This window comes from Chelon labrosus, assembly GCF_963514085.1.
Source record: "Chelon labrosus genome assembly, chromosome: 8".
Classification (NCBI taxonomy): domain Eukaryota; kingdom Metazoa; phylum Chordata; class Actinopteri; order Mugiliformes; family Mugilidae; genus Chelon; species Chelon labrosus.
In genome coordinates this window covers 4,464,189-4,481,218 of record NC_140358.1, presented here as the reverse complement: position 1 = coordinate 4,481,218, position 17,030 = coordinate 4,464,189, and the positions used below count along the sequence as shown (strand labels likewise).

Below are 17,030 nucleotides of genomic sequence, written 5' to 3'. Positions count from 1 at the left end.
CCTCTCACTGTGTGGCTATGCTCTGTGTTTGACCGACACCTGCTGCATTCTCCTATTAACGCAGACCAGCTATCATTGTTTATGGCATCAGATATTTTCAGGCAAACACAGCTTTTGCAAACAGAGGTTTAATTACCAGGTGTCGATGAAAATGGTTATTCATATCAGATTTGCAGGTGACATGGGGTTGCTTGACTTTTTTGAGACGGCGCTCTGAATTTCAAAGTGTTCCTTTAATGCGTCGGATTCCACTATTTAATTTCAACACGGACAGACACACGCAGACAGACAGACAGACAGACAGAGAACCCACTCCGTGACATTTACAGTGTGATTCTGTGTTATACTCAAGGCGAGATATTCCGCTAAACGGATATAGATGTAAGGTTCACAAGCTCGCCTACGTGAAGACACCTCTGAATGCAAAATTTCACGCAGCTATGCCAAGGAGAGGGCTTTGCACACAAGCAGCAGACAGGTTTGTGTGCATCCTAGCCTGATATTCTGTGTTCACAGCAGATAAATTCTTCATGAAAGAATTGGGTTCCATAGACCAAAGGTTGCATGAATGAGTGTCACATTAAGGTCACTATAATTTGTGCCACTGAATACGTTTACAACAAGTTGTAAAACTGTCATCAGACATATTCATAACAACAATAAAAAAGAAACTATCCGTTGTTGTGGTTGAGTGTGAAATTATTAGGGATTTTGTTTCTTTATACTGTTTATTTAAAAAAGGGACAGTGCAATTTCATAGAACACATGATTACACATGGTTAAAAAAGCCAGAATTAGCCAGAAGGCTAGTTTTCATTTGTAGTCCCCTGGCCATGATGTAAAAAAGGCAATAAGAAGCACACAATACATGTACAATGTAATACAAAATACATATGCAAACACTTACTGTACAATTAAGAAAAAATGCAACATCACAACAATTCTGTATTTATAGCCAACAGTGCCAGGATACAACAGGATGAGAACTGTCAGAGATAAGCATATGTAAGTTCATGCAAGGCTACAGATGTATTGTTTGCTTTTGTTTACTTAGCCCGTGTAGCAAGCTCGATGATAACTCTTCGGAGGTGCCGTTTATGGTAAATGCCTGCTCCATTAAAATGATTGATTCACAATTGCAGGGTATTCATGATGAGCTGGGCATCTAGGCCCTCTTGGTAATCATTGCTAAGATCATCTACAGCAATGCTAGTATCCTCAGCAGGCCCCTTTCTCCGTCTCCATCTTCATCTCCTTCTCCTGGTCCTGTTCACCGGTTCATATTGTGTCACTGGTAGCAGCCGTGTTAGTTCACGATCACTTACAATTTTCAAATGGACAATTATGGTGTAAAAACTCTCTCAGTCTTTATATTAAAGACATGAGACTGTTTAAAACCAATAATAAAGACATGTATTTCCCCAACATGTCTAACTAATGACATGGCTGGGTTCTGACATCTGCCGATGCAAATAAAAATATATGCAGTTACATCATGTTGGACTTTGTTTATATCTCATTTCAAATACAGTGGTGGCTTTTCCCTTTTAGCAGCAGAGGGAGAAAATCAATAGGTAGAATAATGATGCTGTTGTCTGCACTACTTCCACGCCTTTACATTCACTGTCATCAATTTACGACGCAGCCTTTAGACCTCAGCGCTGTTTTTTTATTAATCTTCTTCTCTTATTTATTTTTAACAAACGCTGGTGTGGGAAGGAGAGTGCACATGAGAAGGAGAAGGCTGAAAGAAGCAAGAATACACCATTAGAAAATTAGAGAGGAGGGGGAAGGAAGAGAGAAGAGGTGTGAGATCAGAGAGGGAGGTAAAGCGGCTTTCAAGGTGAGACTTTCTGACAGGTCTTCTCAGAATAGAAAAGCAGGAGGAGAAATCAAGATGGCTTCGGCTGAAGACGCTGGCTAGTGGTCCTCTTGCTCACCCGCCTGCATAATGATGGGAAAAGAGGAAATGTTCTTCCTACAAGCCGGAGATAAAAGGATTTGTAAGGGTATGTAAGTACAGACGAGGAGTCGAGAGAGCGATCAATAATTAATTTACTTTCAACAGTCAAGGGCAATTAACACGCTTTTTTGCCCATTACCCGCCTAAAAGGGCCGACTCTGTGGCTCTAGGCCCTAATCTCGCTGACCATTGTCACAATCGAGGATTACACAGCTAACAAATCGATGTACACACACAAACACAGAAAAAACACACGCTCTCTTAAACACTAGAGACTTGGATTAGAGGCAGTTTGGTATCGTTACAAATGTTGAACATGCAGGATTTTGTTGCATTAACCTCAATCCCGAAGAACAGGACGGCTGAGCGAGTTCCTGTTTGTTTTACAAATAATGTGCCCGCCTCTGTTATCCATCACAAAAATGCAATTGCACAGAATGTAATGGCATATCAATATCTGATGTGGCCTAAATATCTGGAGCAGAACACAAAGAGCCAGCGTGGTGAGACCAGCTCACTTGCTCCGAAACTATTTTTCTCAGGGAAAGTTTTTTTTTATAAGAGCTTGCGGGGATGCTTTTTGTAAATGTTACTCCGCTAGCGGGGTCTGCTGCTGTCATACAGACCTTTCTGTGCTAAAAAAAAAAGGTCACAGGTTTGATACTTTGGGTGACAACTCCTTTCAGAAAAATGAATCTGTGGTGCTTAAAACAGTGGATTTCATTTTTTAATGATCAGCTGATACGCTGTCCTTTCTGCACTCTCAGGGGAAATGTCCAAATATTAACTATGGCTTGAATTCTAGTACTTGATATGCCAATTATGTCCTTACGCCTAAAATGTTAATCCTCTTTGATCATGAACACAAGCTCTTGCAGCCGGTGAATGATCCCAATAGAGATCTCCCCTGCACTCCCTCCTCTGTGTTCATCAACATTTCTTGTATGGAATACGTTGCCAGGGAAACACCATTCACATACAATGAGCCGACCTCAGGGTCAAGATCAAACTGCATAAGAAGCAGCACCTCATACTGTCCTAATATCACCTGATGTAAATGTGTTGCAGATTAAAAAAAAAAAAAAAAAAAAAAAGGAAAAAATATAACTGGGTCAGAAAATCCCAACTTGTCCAGAGAAGCAGGCTCTGAGATGGATGATACCCAAAGCTTTGGGGAATAAATTTAACACAGACTGGATTCTGGAGCTGTGACACCAGTGATTACTGCTGAACCGACAGGAAGGAAAGCTCATTTAACTAAGCAGCTGCCAGGGGATCTTTTTTGCAGCCCATACCGACGAAAAGGATTGAGTTTGTTTTTGTTGCTCGAGCAAGTTACTTGCTATGTTACACCCCAGCCGGGTCCGAGCACAAAATTGCCAGAAGCGGGTAGGAGTTCATAGTTTTGGCTCAAGGTCAAATCGGCATGGATGGAAGCATTGCTTAGAATACAGAAGAGGCTTTGTTTACTTTTACTGTGTAACAAAGACCAGAGGATGTTTGTTTTCCAACTATTTTCTACAGGTTTTACAGACAAGTTCATTCCTTCCCAAAGAGACTCCAATCAGATGATGTTACTGTTTAAAGGCTTCTTTTACTTACCAGCTGGCATACAAAAAACAATACTATCACCTTTTATTACAATTCATCATTAATATTGTACAGCAAAAAATACAAAAGCAAGAGGATCTCGTGGTCAAATTCAGGCCAAATTCAGTGATCTGATGAGAAAATGTGCTTTTAGTCTTTTTTGTCTGTGATTCTCTTAAAATGTTTAAAATAATAAAGGCTTAATAAAAGATTTACCTAGGCTTTCTTTAGCCACGATCCAAAAACAGTTAGCGTCTGAGCTGCTTCTGGACTGCTGACATAGTGAAGGCTGACTCATAGTATTTGTCCACTTTGCACTTCACTAGTAAGTGCTTTCCCCCCCTTTGACATGCAGGCTGTAGCATGATGTTTGTCTGCAGCCTGCTGATTATAACACTGCTTTCTTGGCCAGGTCACAAATGTATTTTTAAATCAATACAACTGCCTGGGCAAGCAGTGGTAAAATACTTTAAAAAACAAAAAACAAAAGCTAGTTCTCTGACAAAAAAAGGACTTCACAATTTCAAATATACAGTATGCAAGTGATGATAATCTTTTCAGATAAGTAACCTTCATGTGACTGCTACCATAAACTACTTAAGTTTTTCTTCTTGGAAAACAAATTGGGAGGAATTATAAAGACAGTGAAGGCTGTCAGATGTTAGAATCAAAGTGTGCGTGTGTGTCAGTTGTACCAGCATGAGCTACAGTCATAACGCTGCTAAAAACAGCATTAAACAAATAGCTTTCATGGCAAATCAACAGGGTTTTAGTCAAGCAGACATTTTCATTTTGTTTTCCTTCCAAAGATGTTATCGGAAAATATATAAAACATAATGATATTATTAAAGGCAAGGAGAGCAATGCTGGCAGTTTTGGGCAATGTTGCTATGATGGCTAAGGTGGCCCGTTCAGTGTAAAGTGACTCCTCACAATCATCACATTTTAGGTGCAGTAAAGCCAGAATAAAAAGCGGAACTGATGACGTTTTCAATTCAACCGCTGCACTTATTGTACAAGAAACACAATCATTATTTAAATTACATTACCAAACTATTTTGACATTTTTTGCCGTCTCTCTTTCAAAGCAGCAAAATGATAAATTACATTCTCAGTGAAATCAGGTGTCGCCCCATCACTCCCGGTGGGGAAACCGCCGATGTCGGATGTACCAGTTGGCACATTTGTATCTTTCCATATTGGTAAATCATTGATTGCACCCTCATAGTTAATGGATTTGATCGATCTGAGTTTTGACAACACTACGTACCTCAAACCAATTTGATTATGTAATATTTCGTTCTGGGCCGGCTCATTGGCTCCATCATGAAGTGCTGAAAACCAGACACCAGGGTTGTATTCCACAAATGAAAAAGCAAAAAACAAAACACATAGGCTCCTACATTAGCCTATGGTGAACTTCAACAATGGAAGAGTGGTGACCTCTGCAGGTATCCCCAGCCATGCCTTTCTAACCACACCTTCTTTTAAGACAATCAAGCCTATGCACTATTCCAAGATACTTGCTGACACTGCAAGGCCAATGGGGGTGTGGAGAGGCATAACAATATAACAGAAGGAAAGCTGACTGAAATGAGTATTGGCCACAATGGCTTGTGCTCAAGGCTTTTCAGCTTTACAGTCTATAGCCCCATAATTCATTGAGATGCTATCACTGATGACTAACCCTCTGTTGCACTTTGGATTTTTTGGTGAAATTAATAGGGATTGCAATTTCAAATGTAGCTTGTAACAAATGCTGTTCGCAACCATGCTGTGGCATTCTATGAATGAATACAAACGCTGACACCCAAGTTGATTTTAGCACCACAAGATACAAATGAAGTTTGATTTTTTCCAAAAATATTCTGCTGGATCTTGATTTTTCCTGACTTGCCAAACCAGTTTTCCAGTCACCATTCCCGGCAGATTGGACGAAGCCTGTTGATAAATCTCAGGGGTGTTTAACACTTCCCCAGCCACATGCCAGTGATGATGATGACATGATGACACTTATGAGTCACACTCTAGAGTTTCATTCCTGCGATTTGCCACATGCAAAGTGAAAATTTGCACCATCACATTACGATGCATTGTATTATTTACTTACTCACATTGTTTGCCTTCCGTGTGCATTATGAATCAATTTACAATTAAACTTTTCATAATGCAGTGTCGGTGTGGAAACTGCTGTCTGTGTGTGGATTACATCACAGTGTGGAGGGCAAGTGTACTGTACCCTCACACTACAACTCAGTGAACTGCTAAATAAATGAGCTTACTGTGGTTGTTCACTTCATTGAGCAATGCCATTTTACGAGCCAAGATACTCATGTTCCATCTTTTTGGTGGAGGGTACAAGCAGCTTATTATTAACAAATTAGTGTTTGCCATTTCACAGTCTGTTCACAGTAAAAGGCTGAGAAATCTGTGACAGAACTTGGCAAATTCTTCGCTCTTTTAAAGCAACCCATTTGCTTGTAAATCAATATCAAGGGTTTATGATCAGCTGCAGATGCAGTGGTGCTGCACAAAAGAAGAACAGACAAATTACTATGGCAGTAACAGTGAATGCTACATTGATCAGTATTTGAATGATTCGGGATCCCCGGTGCATTAGGTGTGGATAATGCTGATTGCACTTCCACAAGTTGAGCCGTGTTTGGGCAGTAAAATGCCTCCTTCGTACTTGAACATGGCTCTGTTTGAAGCAATTACGGAGGTAAATATGGGCCACACATCCCAGTGTTGGCTGCTTTTCACCCTCCGGTCTTTCTCATTCCAATAAGTCAAACAAAGAAAAAATTATTTGCAAAGCTCTTTTCTGTCAAGCAGGTTCATCACAAAGTGGTTTACAGAACAAAGCATGACAGGTTAAAACGTGAATCAGAGAAACGGTTCACAGTGAAATCAAATAGACAGAAGCACATAAATTCTCTTTTGATACAGATGATGGGTGAAATTAGAGTGAACTTTTTTTCTCAGTGCTGTTGTTCAACAAGCAGCCACCTCTGGGGCTAAAAAATGAAGCTCTAATCCTGCAGTTCCTCAAATGGCCACTTGAGGCTTTATAGTTTAGTACTAAAAGGGTTTTTTTCTATAAAGCTATTTTCTCCATTAATGACAAATGTACAGGGGTGAATTAGTCAATAAATCGTCTGTTTAAATTATATTAAGTAATGCACTATTTAAGGCTGTGGCCACATTGACTGGCAGGTTGGTGTCCTCACAGGTTGCAAGCTGTCTGCCGAGGCATCACCCGCCCACCTTAGCTCCACTCAAGCTCCACCTATGTACCCGACAACATGGCAACAGCACGCCGAGCTTCAAAACCGCTCTCCAGAAATCCTATGGGGGGTGAAACAGAGGGGTTATCTATCTCCTAAGTACACCTGACACCAGTATAAAATATTATGACTACTCTGGTCAGGCATAACATTGTGACTACCTTCCTAACAGTTGTGACTCATCAGAGAATGGACATGGGCCTTCTGAGGGTGTCCTGTGGTGTCTGGCAACAGAATGTTGTTAGTGGGGGCCTTTGGGTCCTATGGGTTGAGGGGAGGGGCCTATGTGGATCATCCCACATTAGTTGTTCCTAAAGCGTTTTTATGTGTGTCTGTGTCAGGCTGCATCCTGCTGGGGATGGCTGCTGCCATCAAGGAGTGTCATTGCTATGGGGTGGGGGTGCCTGGTCTGGTCTAGGTGGGTGCTACATGTCTAAGTAACATCCACATGAATGAATGCCAGGTCCAAAAGTTTCCCAGCAGAACATTGAATTGTCACAAGATGGTCAATGTTATTTACTTTTCCTGTCAGTGGTCATAATTTAATGCCTGATCGGTGTATACTCTATATAGGGAGTATCTTGGCACTATTTCATTCAACAGTATTTGAAGCATATTTACAAGTTTATTTATATTTTTTTTCGAGTGAAATAGTACATAATTTTCTGAGTCGGGTTTTGCTTTGGATTTTTAGAGCTTGGCAGATGTCATAAACCAGATGCTGAACTGACAAAACACGGTGACAGACTTATATTTACAGTGCAATTACATGTGAAATTGTTTGCTAGACTTACTGAATTACTCAAAACTGTATAAACACTGTCTAATTCTGTGTAACATATTGATGTGAAAAAATATCCACAAAAAACGACATGTTCTTGTACTACTTCTAACATAGAAAAACTCTGATCTAAAAGCTGAAGATCTGTGTCATACTCTGAATTCCAGAGTGTGTGAATGTGTGTGTGCGTTTGTGCACACACGTACTATATGTGATATGAAGCCTCCCATTTACTACACAGCAAAACGAGTGGATTCCTCCCTCTGCTTCAGACCGATAGATGACAAGATTATTATTGACTCGAGGACTCTGTAAACAGCACCATGGATAATAACCTACCCACTGAGCATAGCTTATAGTCCTCAGAAGCAGCTGCTGTTGAGGTACAGCGAACGAATAGTACAGCGGTGCGTCTGTCATGAATCACAGAGGGAATCAGAACCTCCCGCAGATTCAAAGAACTCTCTGCAACCTTTTATGCCGTCGTCCAGAGTGGAGTCATGTCACAGGGTTTATACCTACTGCACTTGTGCATATGAGGTGGCCCACTGAGCAGGAGGCTGACAGTTGCCCAAGGCAATGTGGGGGGGGTATGCAATGTGAATTTTATTTCTTGGGGTGTGGGTGTTGGGGGAGTTATATAAATAAATAAGGCACCCAGCTGCTATTTTCAGATATCTTCTATCCCTGTGTGTGCAGAGGAGACACATCCAGTGGAATCCCAATTTCCTCCACCGAAACATTTATGGAGGATGCAAAGAGCCTATGATAAAGTCAAGTGTGTAGCTGTACTGCCTCCTAGTGGACTGTTTATGAGAAGAAAAGGAAATCACACTGCCTTAGTCACATGGGTGTACACTCTCTATCATTAATTATCATACATGGCAACAAAGGAGAAGCAGATAGATGGATTTTGATTACATATTAATTTCAGATTGCTAACTTCTGATTTCTGAATTCAGAATGACTGGCTGCAGGCCAGTCATTCTGAATTCAGAATGACTGGCTGCAGGCCAGTCCTTATTGTCGAAGAGCACTGCCTTGCTTCTGTACTGTTCCTGTGGCTCAGAGCAAGCAAATCCCTGCAGTCGGTTTTTCCAGAATCCTGTGGAAAGCCTTCCAGTGTGGAGTGGAGGCTGCAACCTACCCATTCCCATGGTTTTATAATAAGACACAAGCCTTGGATCTTTATTTAGGTTATGCATGTCGGCTCATTATAATTCACATAAGACGTTCAGCATGCAAGAGAGAGGAAAAAATATATATCTCATACACAACACCGTATATCCTTAGATTGCTTGCGAGTGTCAGCTTTGATCTCTGCGACAGCCGACGAGCTCATAAACAGACATCTTATCAAAGTGTGCTTTGATTAGATGAGCTCTGAAACCAAGCCTACTCAGTGTAAGCTGCTCTCAACAGCAGCATTAGCTCAAATCATGCAAGTGCAAAATGACAAACTCATTCACTCACTACTCTCTTTAAACCCAATTTAGAGGTTCTGTGACCTGATTATTAGATTGCTATGAGATGTAATACACTTTTAATAAACAGAAGATTCCAGAAATGTGAAATTATAAGAAGACTCTAAAGAACATACATTTTTGCTCCAAGTGAAATCTTTTGACACTTATGGAGTGCCACTTTAACTTGAATGAATGATGAGTGAAAATTATTTTCCCCAGTGGGCTAAAAGTTGTGGAAATTCCCATGTCATGGGAGCTGTGTTTTCTTTCTGCAAGTCATCTTGTGCAAGCTTTAGAGCTGGGGCACGTTATGTTGCCTCTGTAAATTACAGGTGTCAATTCAGATTAGCAATTCCATCTGTCAGGACATCCGAGACATCAAATCCACACACCTCCGGTGTCAGCTGCTAACGCTGGAGGAGGTGCACAAGACGTGCTAATCACCCAAGAGAGACAAAAGGTATGTTTTGCATAAAGTCATACTAAACACTGCCGCCAACAGATGAGTCCCATCAGACGGGCTCAAAATTTCATTCAGGACAGACAGAAGTAAAGCAAACACAGGCTGGTAATAGAAGAAATATAAAGAGTCAGGATGAAGATTTTGATGCAATAATGGAAATGCTTATATATATATACAGCTCTGGAAAAAAATAAGAGACCACTCCCACAAATGTTTCTTAAATCAGCATCTGTACATATGGCAGCCAGTCCATTCCAGTGTTTTTTCGATTCCAACACAAGCCTCCTCATCCTACTTACTGAGACACTGATCAGGTGATCACCTGAACCAAATCTTATTTTATGAGGAAGATTATAAAAAACCACTGCTGTTGTATTTTGTGTTGGTAAAATGTAACTCTATCAAGTTCATTCATTCATTCATTCATCTTCTGTAACTGCTTGCCCTGTGAAGGGTCGCGGGGGGGCTGGAGCCTATCCCAGTCGTCATCGGACAAGAGGTAAACCCTGGACAGGTCTCCAGTCTATCACAGGGCTAACACAGAGAGACAGACAACCATTCACACTCACACCTACAGCCAATTTAGAATCACCAATTAACCTAACCAGCATGTCTTTGGATGGTGGGAGGAAGCTGGAGTACCCGGAGAGAACCCACGCAGACACAGGGAGAACATGCACTCCACACAGAAAGGCCCCGGTCGGCCTGGATTTGAACCCGGAACCTTCTTGCTGTGAGGCCTCAGCCCTAATCAAGTTTATTAGTAATAATATAATAATGTTAAATAAGAGACAAAATCATTAACTGATCATCAGAAAAAACAAGTTTCTCTCTGTCAAAGTCACCTAAAACAACCATCTAGCTAAGGTTTGTCTTGGACTTTGTGATTCACAGCTTATCAAAGGCCATTTCCTTCCTTTTTATGGACATGCAATAAAAGGGCCTGTGTCTCTGAGGTAGCAAGCTTCTCCAGTTCATTTAGGCCACTGGGTTTTGATGCAGTCTGGGGTTTTACTATCTGTTATCTCCAGCTAAGGTCCGCAGTGATCCAGGCTCGGCTAATAATTGTCTTCAGCTGGTACATACAGGTTTGAATATGTCGCGACAGGAATGATCCACCACTGTCTTCACTGTGAGGTAAACCCTTTACTCACAACCATGAGAGACTTTTCAGCAGATCCCTCTTCTAATTTCCTCCTAGCTGTCTCTAGTGTAAAAATGTGCCTTGATGGATCGTGTCAATTACAAGGAGGCTTATTTTAAATGGACGTCTGAGTCAGTGCCTCTGTTCCTCTCAAATAGCAGTCAATGGATGTCATAGATTACTTAAAGCCCCTTTAAACCAGTCTGCAATTTGTGTGGCCTAATAAAGGCGGGGGCCATAAATTACTGTAGCTGCAGCTACAACAGAGACCTCTTAATCTGCCTTAATTTAGTTACAAAGCCAACCAAAATAACTCTGAACATAAAAAAGTCATAAAAAAATGGCACCTAATACCAGAAGAGACGAGCAATAATGATAACTACATATGGTAGCTTCCCAAAATGTTTCATTATAGATGTTGATTTTACATTTTGTTAATCAAACACTGAGCTGATTTAAGACCAGAGATTTTCAGAGGCAGAACTTGTTAAGATACTGTAAATGTGTGCCAGTTTAAAGCTGAATGGTATTATAGCTTTAGGTCCCCATTTTCCACTTTTCAATTTTTTTCTAACTATAATCGAAATTTCATATAATCACCTGCAAACACAAATAATTCTCAGATATCTTGTTCTTCTGCTTCTGTAACCACTTGTCCTGTGAAGGGTCACCAGGGGGCTGGAGCCTATCCCAGCTGTCATTGGGCGAGACGCAGGGTACACCCTGGACAGGTCTCCAGTCTATCACAGGGCTTCTTCAGATATCATTAAAGCGTTTTTTTATTTTAAGACTCTTAAAATACTCTTTGATATATTGAAAATAAACTTTTGCTGGGATCACCACTTCACTGTAGACCTTTATTTACATTGCTTTTTTTGTACATTTCAGAATCTTGTAAATCAGACACGGTGTTACATTCAAGGCACATTTCAGTTTACAAAAAAAAAAAAAGGCTTAGGAGAAACAAGAAAAAAATAAGAACTCTCAGTTAAGTACATTTGGAAAACAGGCTCGCTGTGGTAAAATAAATTAATATGTATGTGCTTTACAACTCAAAATTCTCAATGTTCATCTGGATAATACCATCAGCTCCCTCGGGTTTGAATACCTAGCGTTTGTAGGCTGCATCAGTTTATAAAACTGGATTCTTTCTACATTTTTTGGTGTGAATGTTCATAATTAGTGGCAAATATTTTAAACATTCATGTGAAGCACCACAAATGTTCAAATAGATCCATTCTTCAAAATAAACATACTTTCCATAATGCACAAGCTGTGAAACAGTGCATTAAACTCAGACATCTCTAATAAAGTCACTTTTTAATGTATCAGACTACACAAAAATGGCTGCTGAAATTTCTATGTAAACAGCCTGAATTAAAGTTTTTGGTCTGTTTTAAGTGTTGTTCATCTCCAGCTACAGTTTAAACTAGAGTGCTTTGCTTTTAATGTCAAGTATTTAAAGAAATCAGAAATACAGTACGCACCGGATAAATTACATTTTCCCCAAAACATGTAGCTGCATTTGAAAATGAAAAGTTGCCATCTTCAACTCACCAACACAAAACCTCAAGTTTCTAAACAAGTGTGATGGCACATACTCTTACCATAAAGAAACACTTTGTAAAGTGGCAACAAACAGACAAACAAAAACTTTATCTTCAATTCAAACGATTTTTCTTTTTGGTGAACAAACTTATAAATTACATTCATTGAAACTGACAGAAAATCTATGTTGCCAGCAGACAGACAATCTTGGTTGACGAGTCCTCAGGCAACAAACTTGTTCTTGGTTGTGGAGCCGCTCTTTGTGGCCGTGTCTGCATGCGACTGGTAACCGATGATCACTTTTGGTGGTACGCCTAATCTCTCTTTATACACGCGCCTAAAAGAACAACATTAATGTCATACTAGCAAACACAGAAAAAAAAAACATTATAGTCTTAATAAATGGTGGCAATAAATTATTGGTCTGGTTATTAAGTTACTGCCGTTACGGCTTCCTGCAATTCCTACAATATCGAGTAACAATATTCAAATAATTACAAAACAGTGTAACATTTTATATGCATGAAAATATAATCATTCTATCACTTAAACTGGTGACCTTTTGACAAAAATGTAGCATCTTCAGCTCACCCTATGTGTGTGATGGCCTCTTTGTTTTCATAGTCTGTGGTCCATATAGCGATTTTATCTCCTTTGGCTCGGACATTAATGACGGCTCCACAAACATCGTCGCTGTGGTCGTCGAATGCTTCTCCCACAAGACACAAGAGCTGCAGGAAAATCAGACATATCCAAATTCCGTGTTATTGGGGAACAACCACTTTTCAAATGTAGTTAGTATCTCATGATTATCTTTTATGATTTACACCCTGTGCTTTCCAATTCTAACATGTCAAAATGTTTTTTCCTGATATCTTCCATGTAAAATAATCGTATAGGCTTACCGTCTCCAACCAGAACCGGTCCAGATCGGCTTTACGCTGCTGCTTGGACAGAGTGATCAGCCAGCGGCCGCCTCGTCGGTTCCTGTCGTCCTCCCACATGGGCTCAATCCCATCCTGTTTTCAAATACAAGCCCCATAAATACTTATAGCTATACATACACATAGAGAGATGCATAAAGTAAAAAGATGCCCCAGATGAACACCAACATAGTGCGCTTTTAATGTAAGCATGGTCACTTAGGGCCTGATCAGACCCTGCATTAAGATCCGATCTGGGCAATCAGATCACATAAAAGACAGGCGTGAACACCCCCAGGACACATCGCATCTGAGAGCTATGAGCCACATTTTGAGGCGATCTGGGTTGCAAGTGTCCGCATTCTGTTGGTAGTGTGAACGCAACGTGCCCTGGCTATAGTGATTCATTAGAGACATCAGCTGTTAAAATATGCCACTGCGCCCCAGGTTATGTCAGGGTTTACTGGCATCCAGAACACAAAACCGAGATCGGGTCTGGAGATGCATGTTAATGTCAGGTCTGAACACACATACGGAAAGCTGGCCACTTGCGATCAGATAGCCCAGATCGGATCTTAATGCAAGGTCTGAACGGGCCCTTACGGAGAGGTTCAAACAAGCTGTGGTGGGATTTCAGCTTTTGGAGCTAACAGAATAGGTGTGCCTTTTCCTTTAGTTTTTTTTTTTGACACAGCAGCCTGGATGTGACATTTGTCTTCAAAACCTCAACTAAACAAGTGATTGCACAAGGATTACGCCATTTGCCAGCCTGCACTGAAGTGTTTCAGCACCTCATAAATAATAAGTAAAATTGAAGCAGCAACCGCATTGTTAACCACAACTCCCCCCCCCCCCAACACTCTCAAATATGCCACCTCTCCTTTCTGTTTCTGCTTGACATTATTTGACAGATGGGGTCCAGTTTCACTCTTGATTAATATTCATATAACAGTCTCTTTCCTCATACGCTCTTTGTGACCAAAGAAGATAAAGTGAAGTACAGTGAAGTATAACCTGCCTTACTGCTGGTACCTGGAATAAACGGTTTTGATTGCATCCACCTAATCTATCACAGATGATGGAGATCATATATTTGCAAATCTCAAAACATCAAGCCACATGATTGTGTTTAATACTCGTGTCCCTTCTTAATTTTAGCAAGCAGTACAAATACAATAAAGGTGATTATCCTCTAGCAGTGAAAGAAAATGAACAGATTAAACTGTGAAAGACAGTAATAAAAGCAATCTGACCTTAAACAGCGAGTAGTCACAGCCAGACATCAAGTTACTTGATAACTGGATGTGATTGTATAATCTGTGAAGAAAAGAAGACATTTTTAGCATGTAACTTCATGTGTCACCAAGCCTTTTGTCTTGGTGCCAACATACGCTGTGCTCAAGCACCACAACAGAGACAGACAAACCAGCATTTGGACATTTCAAGTGAGTATTATTCAATTCTTGACTGATCATCTGTGCCTGGGAGTTGTTGTTGTTGAGGCCTCAATAACACAAGAACTCAGCAAAAACTCCCTCAAGCTAATGCTATCCCAAACTGATCAAGTATCTGTGGGATGATCCACAGAGGCCCCTCCTCTCAACCCATAGGACCCAAAGGCCCCCACTAACAACATTCTGTTGCCAGACACCACAGGACACCCTCAGTAGGTCCATGTCCATTCTCTGATGAGTCGCAACTGTTTTGGAGGCACAAGGGAGATCTACACAATATTAGGACGGAAATTGCACTTTAATCTACCAAAAAGCTGAAATTATTTAGCAGCTAATACAATTACAACCATGCCTGATGTGTGATTCTACAGCCCTGAATGTAAACCATAAAGCAATAATGCACTTACGCCCAGAAGTCTTCCACAGTATCAAACTTGGAGATGAGACGAAGGTTGGCTTGCCATGTTTTGCTCTTGTCATTCTTGAAAAACCAGAGAGCCCACCTGTAAATAAATAAAAACAAACAAACAAAAAACAGATAATTTACTACAAACTACAGCTATAGGTATAGGTCATGCAAATCCTACCCACTTTAAGTATCTTAACTGATTACAGCAATATGCACTCAAATGGGATTATAGTGTTTCTACAACCAAAGAATAATGTCTTATTAGCAGCAGATTTTTAGTAGTTTGTTGATAGGTACACTGGCAATATTTGAATCTGGTAAGATTCTGGTATGAAACACCTCATCACCTGAGAAAGGGGGATGAGAAGGGAATAGAAGCTTACTTGTTTTGCAATGGATGTTTGATGTATGCTTCAGGACTCACAACCTTTTGAATAGCTGTCTCACATTTTTTCTTTTCAGCATTAGCAGAAACTGAAGTTGACACCTAGAAAAAGAAAGTACAAATGCACATTACATAACCAAATACCTTTTTTACATGATCATATTTCTCATGTAGCATCTGTAATGAAGTCACATTTATACCATTTGTACTCAATTCCAATAAACCTGTGTTAGCATGAGTGTTTTCAGTCTGCGTGTGTGAGAGTTAAGAAATTTCAGAAAGGCGAAGGACACGACCTGCTGGTGGACCACCTGATTTTTGGGGTAAAAAAAAATAAAAAATGCAATGGTAATCAAATGAGAGAGACAAAAAATACTTTTGTAATTCATGGCACAATTAGCAAATTTGTCAGTTTTTGAATTCTGTGGAAATATGTAAATCGAAAGCCTGCACATTTGTGAGGACCTACTGAGGATCAAGTAGCATAGACAGATCCATGCAAGTCTCACTTCTTTTCAGTAATTTTTTTCATGAGGTATACTGTTTATCGTGCGAGATGTAGCACACAGAGCTTTGTTACAAAAAACTAAACAGTATGACCTTTACGAAAAAACTGCTTCTTGTATATTTGCAAGACAAAAAAAAAACAACAAAAAAAAAAACAAAACACAACAAGCATGACGACGAGGATTCAAAGTGAATTAACTTCAACCTGAAATGACTTTAACCCGTGGACTTGTTGAGAACTTGCAGACCTCTTCTCAAAGGTACAGTTTACGGTTGCAGGTTCGCGGTTTCAGACTGCACAGCTGACAATGCTGTGATGTGATGTGATATTAACCAACACTGACACACACCAGGCGTCCTCCACTCCTCTCATTCATCCCAGCACCAGAGTTCATCTCAGGATACCGACTGAGGTATTTACCGAGTCCACACCGCCCCAACCAGGCATGTTTGCTCCACGTAAACAACACGTAAAACTGTCTAATGAACGCTAACGTCAGAATAGAAAACCTACGAGACTAAATCGATGTTTGGCTAGCGAGTCCTTTTACCTGTCAGAGGTGACAACACAAAGTTGACTGAATTAACGAGGGTCTCTGTTGCCAAGTCAAAACTATCAACTTAAATGTTACCATTTACGCGTTGAACACTGAATAAAGGTGTTTTTTTAAATGGTGAAACCCCAGTTTAAGTGATTTAGCGTTCAGTGTGTGCAGGTAACTCACCACTAGAGCGGTCGCCATCTTCTGGAAATCACATTCAGTTTTTTGGCGTCTGTTAAAATAGCTGATTGGAGCATCTGGTCCGTTACGAATACGCATGCGCAGACAAAAGGTATACAGTCAACGGCTGAACTAGGGTGGGGGGGGGGGGGGGGGCGCACTCTTATCCCTTCAGCTATTGATATTGTGAATCATAGCTAAATCATTCAAAAAAATATATTTAAATAAATCTTGAGTGGCAATAATTGAAGTATACACATAATTGAATGAAGTGTACATCATTTCAAAATTTCTGTTGTTTGCAAAGTATTTCTGAACTAAATTAGTATGGTGTTTTATGGTCAAAATAATACCAAAACGCATACAGAACATGAATTGTCAGGATTAT

At 40.3% G+C, this 17,030-nt stretch overlaps 1 protein-coding gene across 1 annotated transcript; it reads right to left on the bottom strand.

Annotated features, from left to right (window-relative positions):
• Positions 1–11,500: 11,500 nt before the first annotated feature.
• Positions 11,501–16,702, bottom strand: LOC311491638 (eukaryotic translation initiation factor 4E-1A-like). Its single transcript, XM_084549613.1, has 7 exons — positions 16,646–16,702; positions 15,412–15,515; positions 15,027–15,122; positions 14,419–14,482; positions 13,148–13,261; positions 12,834–12,973; positions 11,501–12,579 (listed from the first exon to the last, which is right to left on the bottom strand). The coding sequence occupies exons 1-7, from the start codon at positions 16,661–16,663 to the stop codon at positions 12,465–12,467; spliced, it is 651 nt and encodes a 216-aa protein (XP_084405739.1). The 5' UTR covers positions 16,664–16,702; the 3' UTR covers positions 11,501–12,464.
• Between the last annotated feature and the right edge of the window lie 328 nt (positions 16,703–17,030).

Coding starts and splice junctions, on each gene's coding strand:
- LOC311491638 (XM_084549613.1), bottom strand. Junction 13,262..14,418: donor GTGACTACTCGCTGTTTAAG/GTCAGATTGCTT, acceptor ATTTGAAAACAG/GATGGGATTGAGCCCATGTG. Junction 12,580..12,833: donor GAGGCCATCACACACATAGG/GTGAGCTGAAGA, acceptor TTGTTCTTTTAG/GCGCGTGTATAAAGAGAGAT.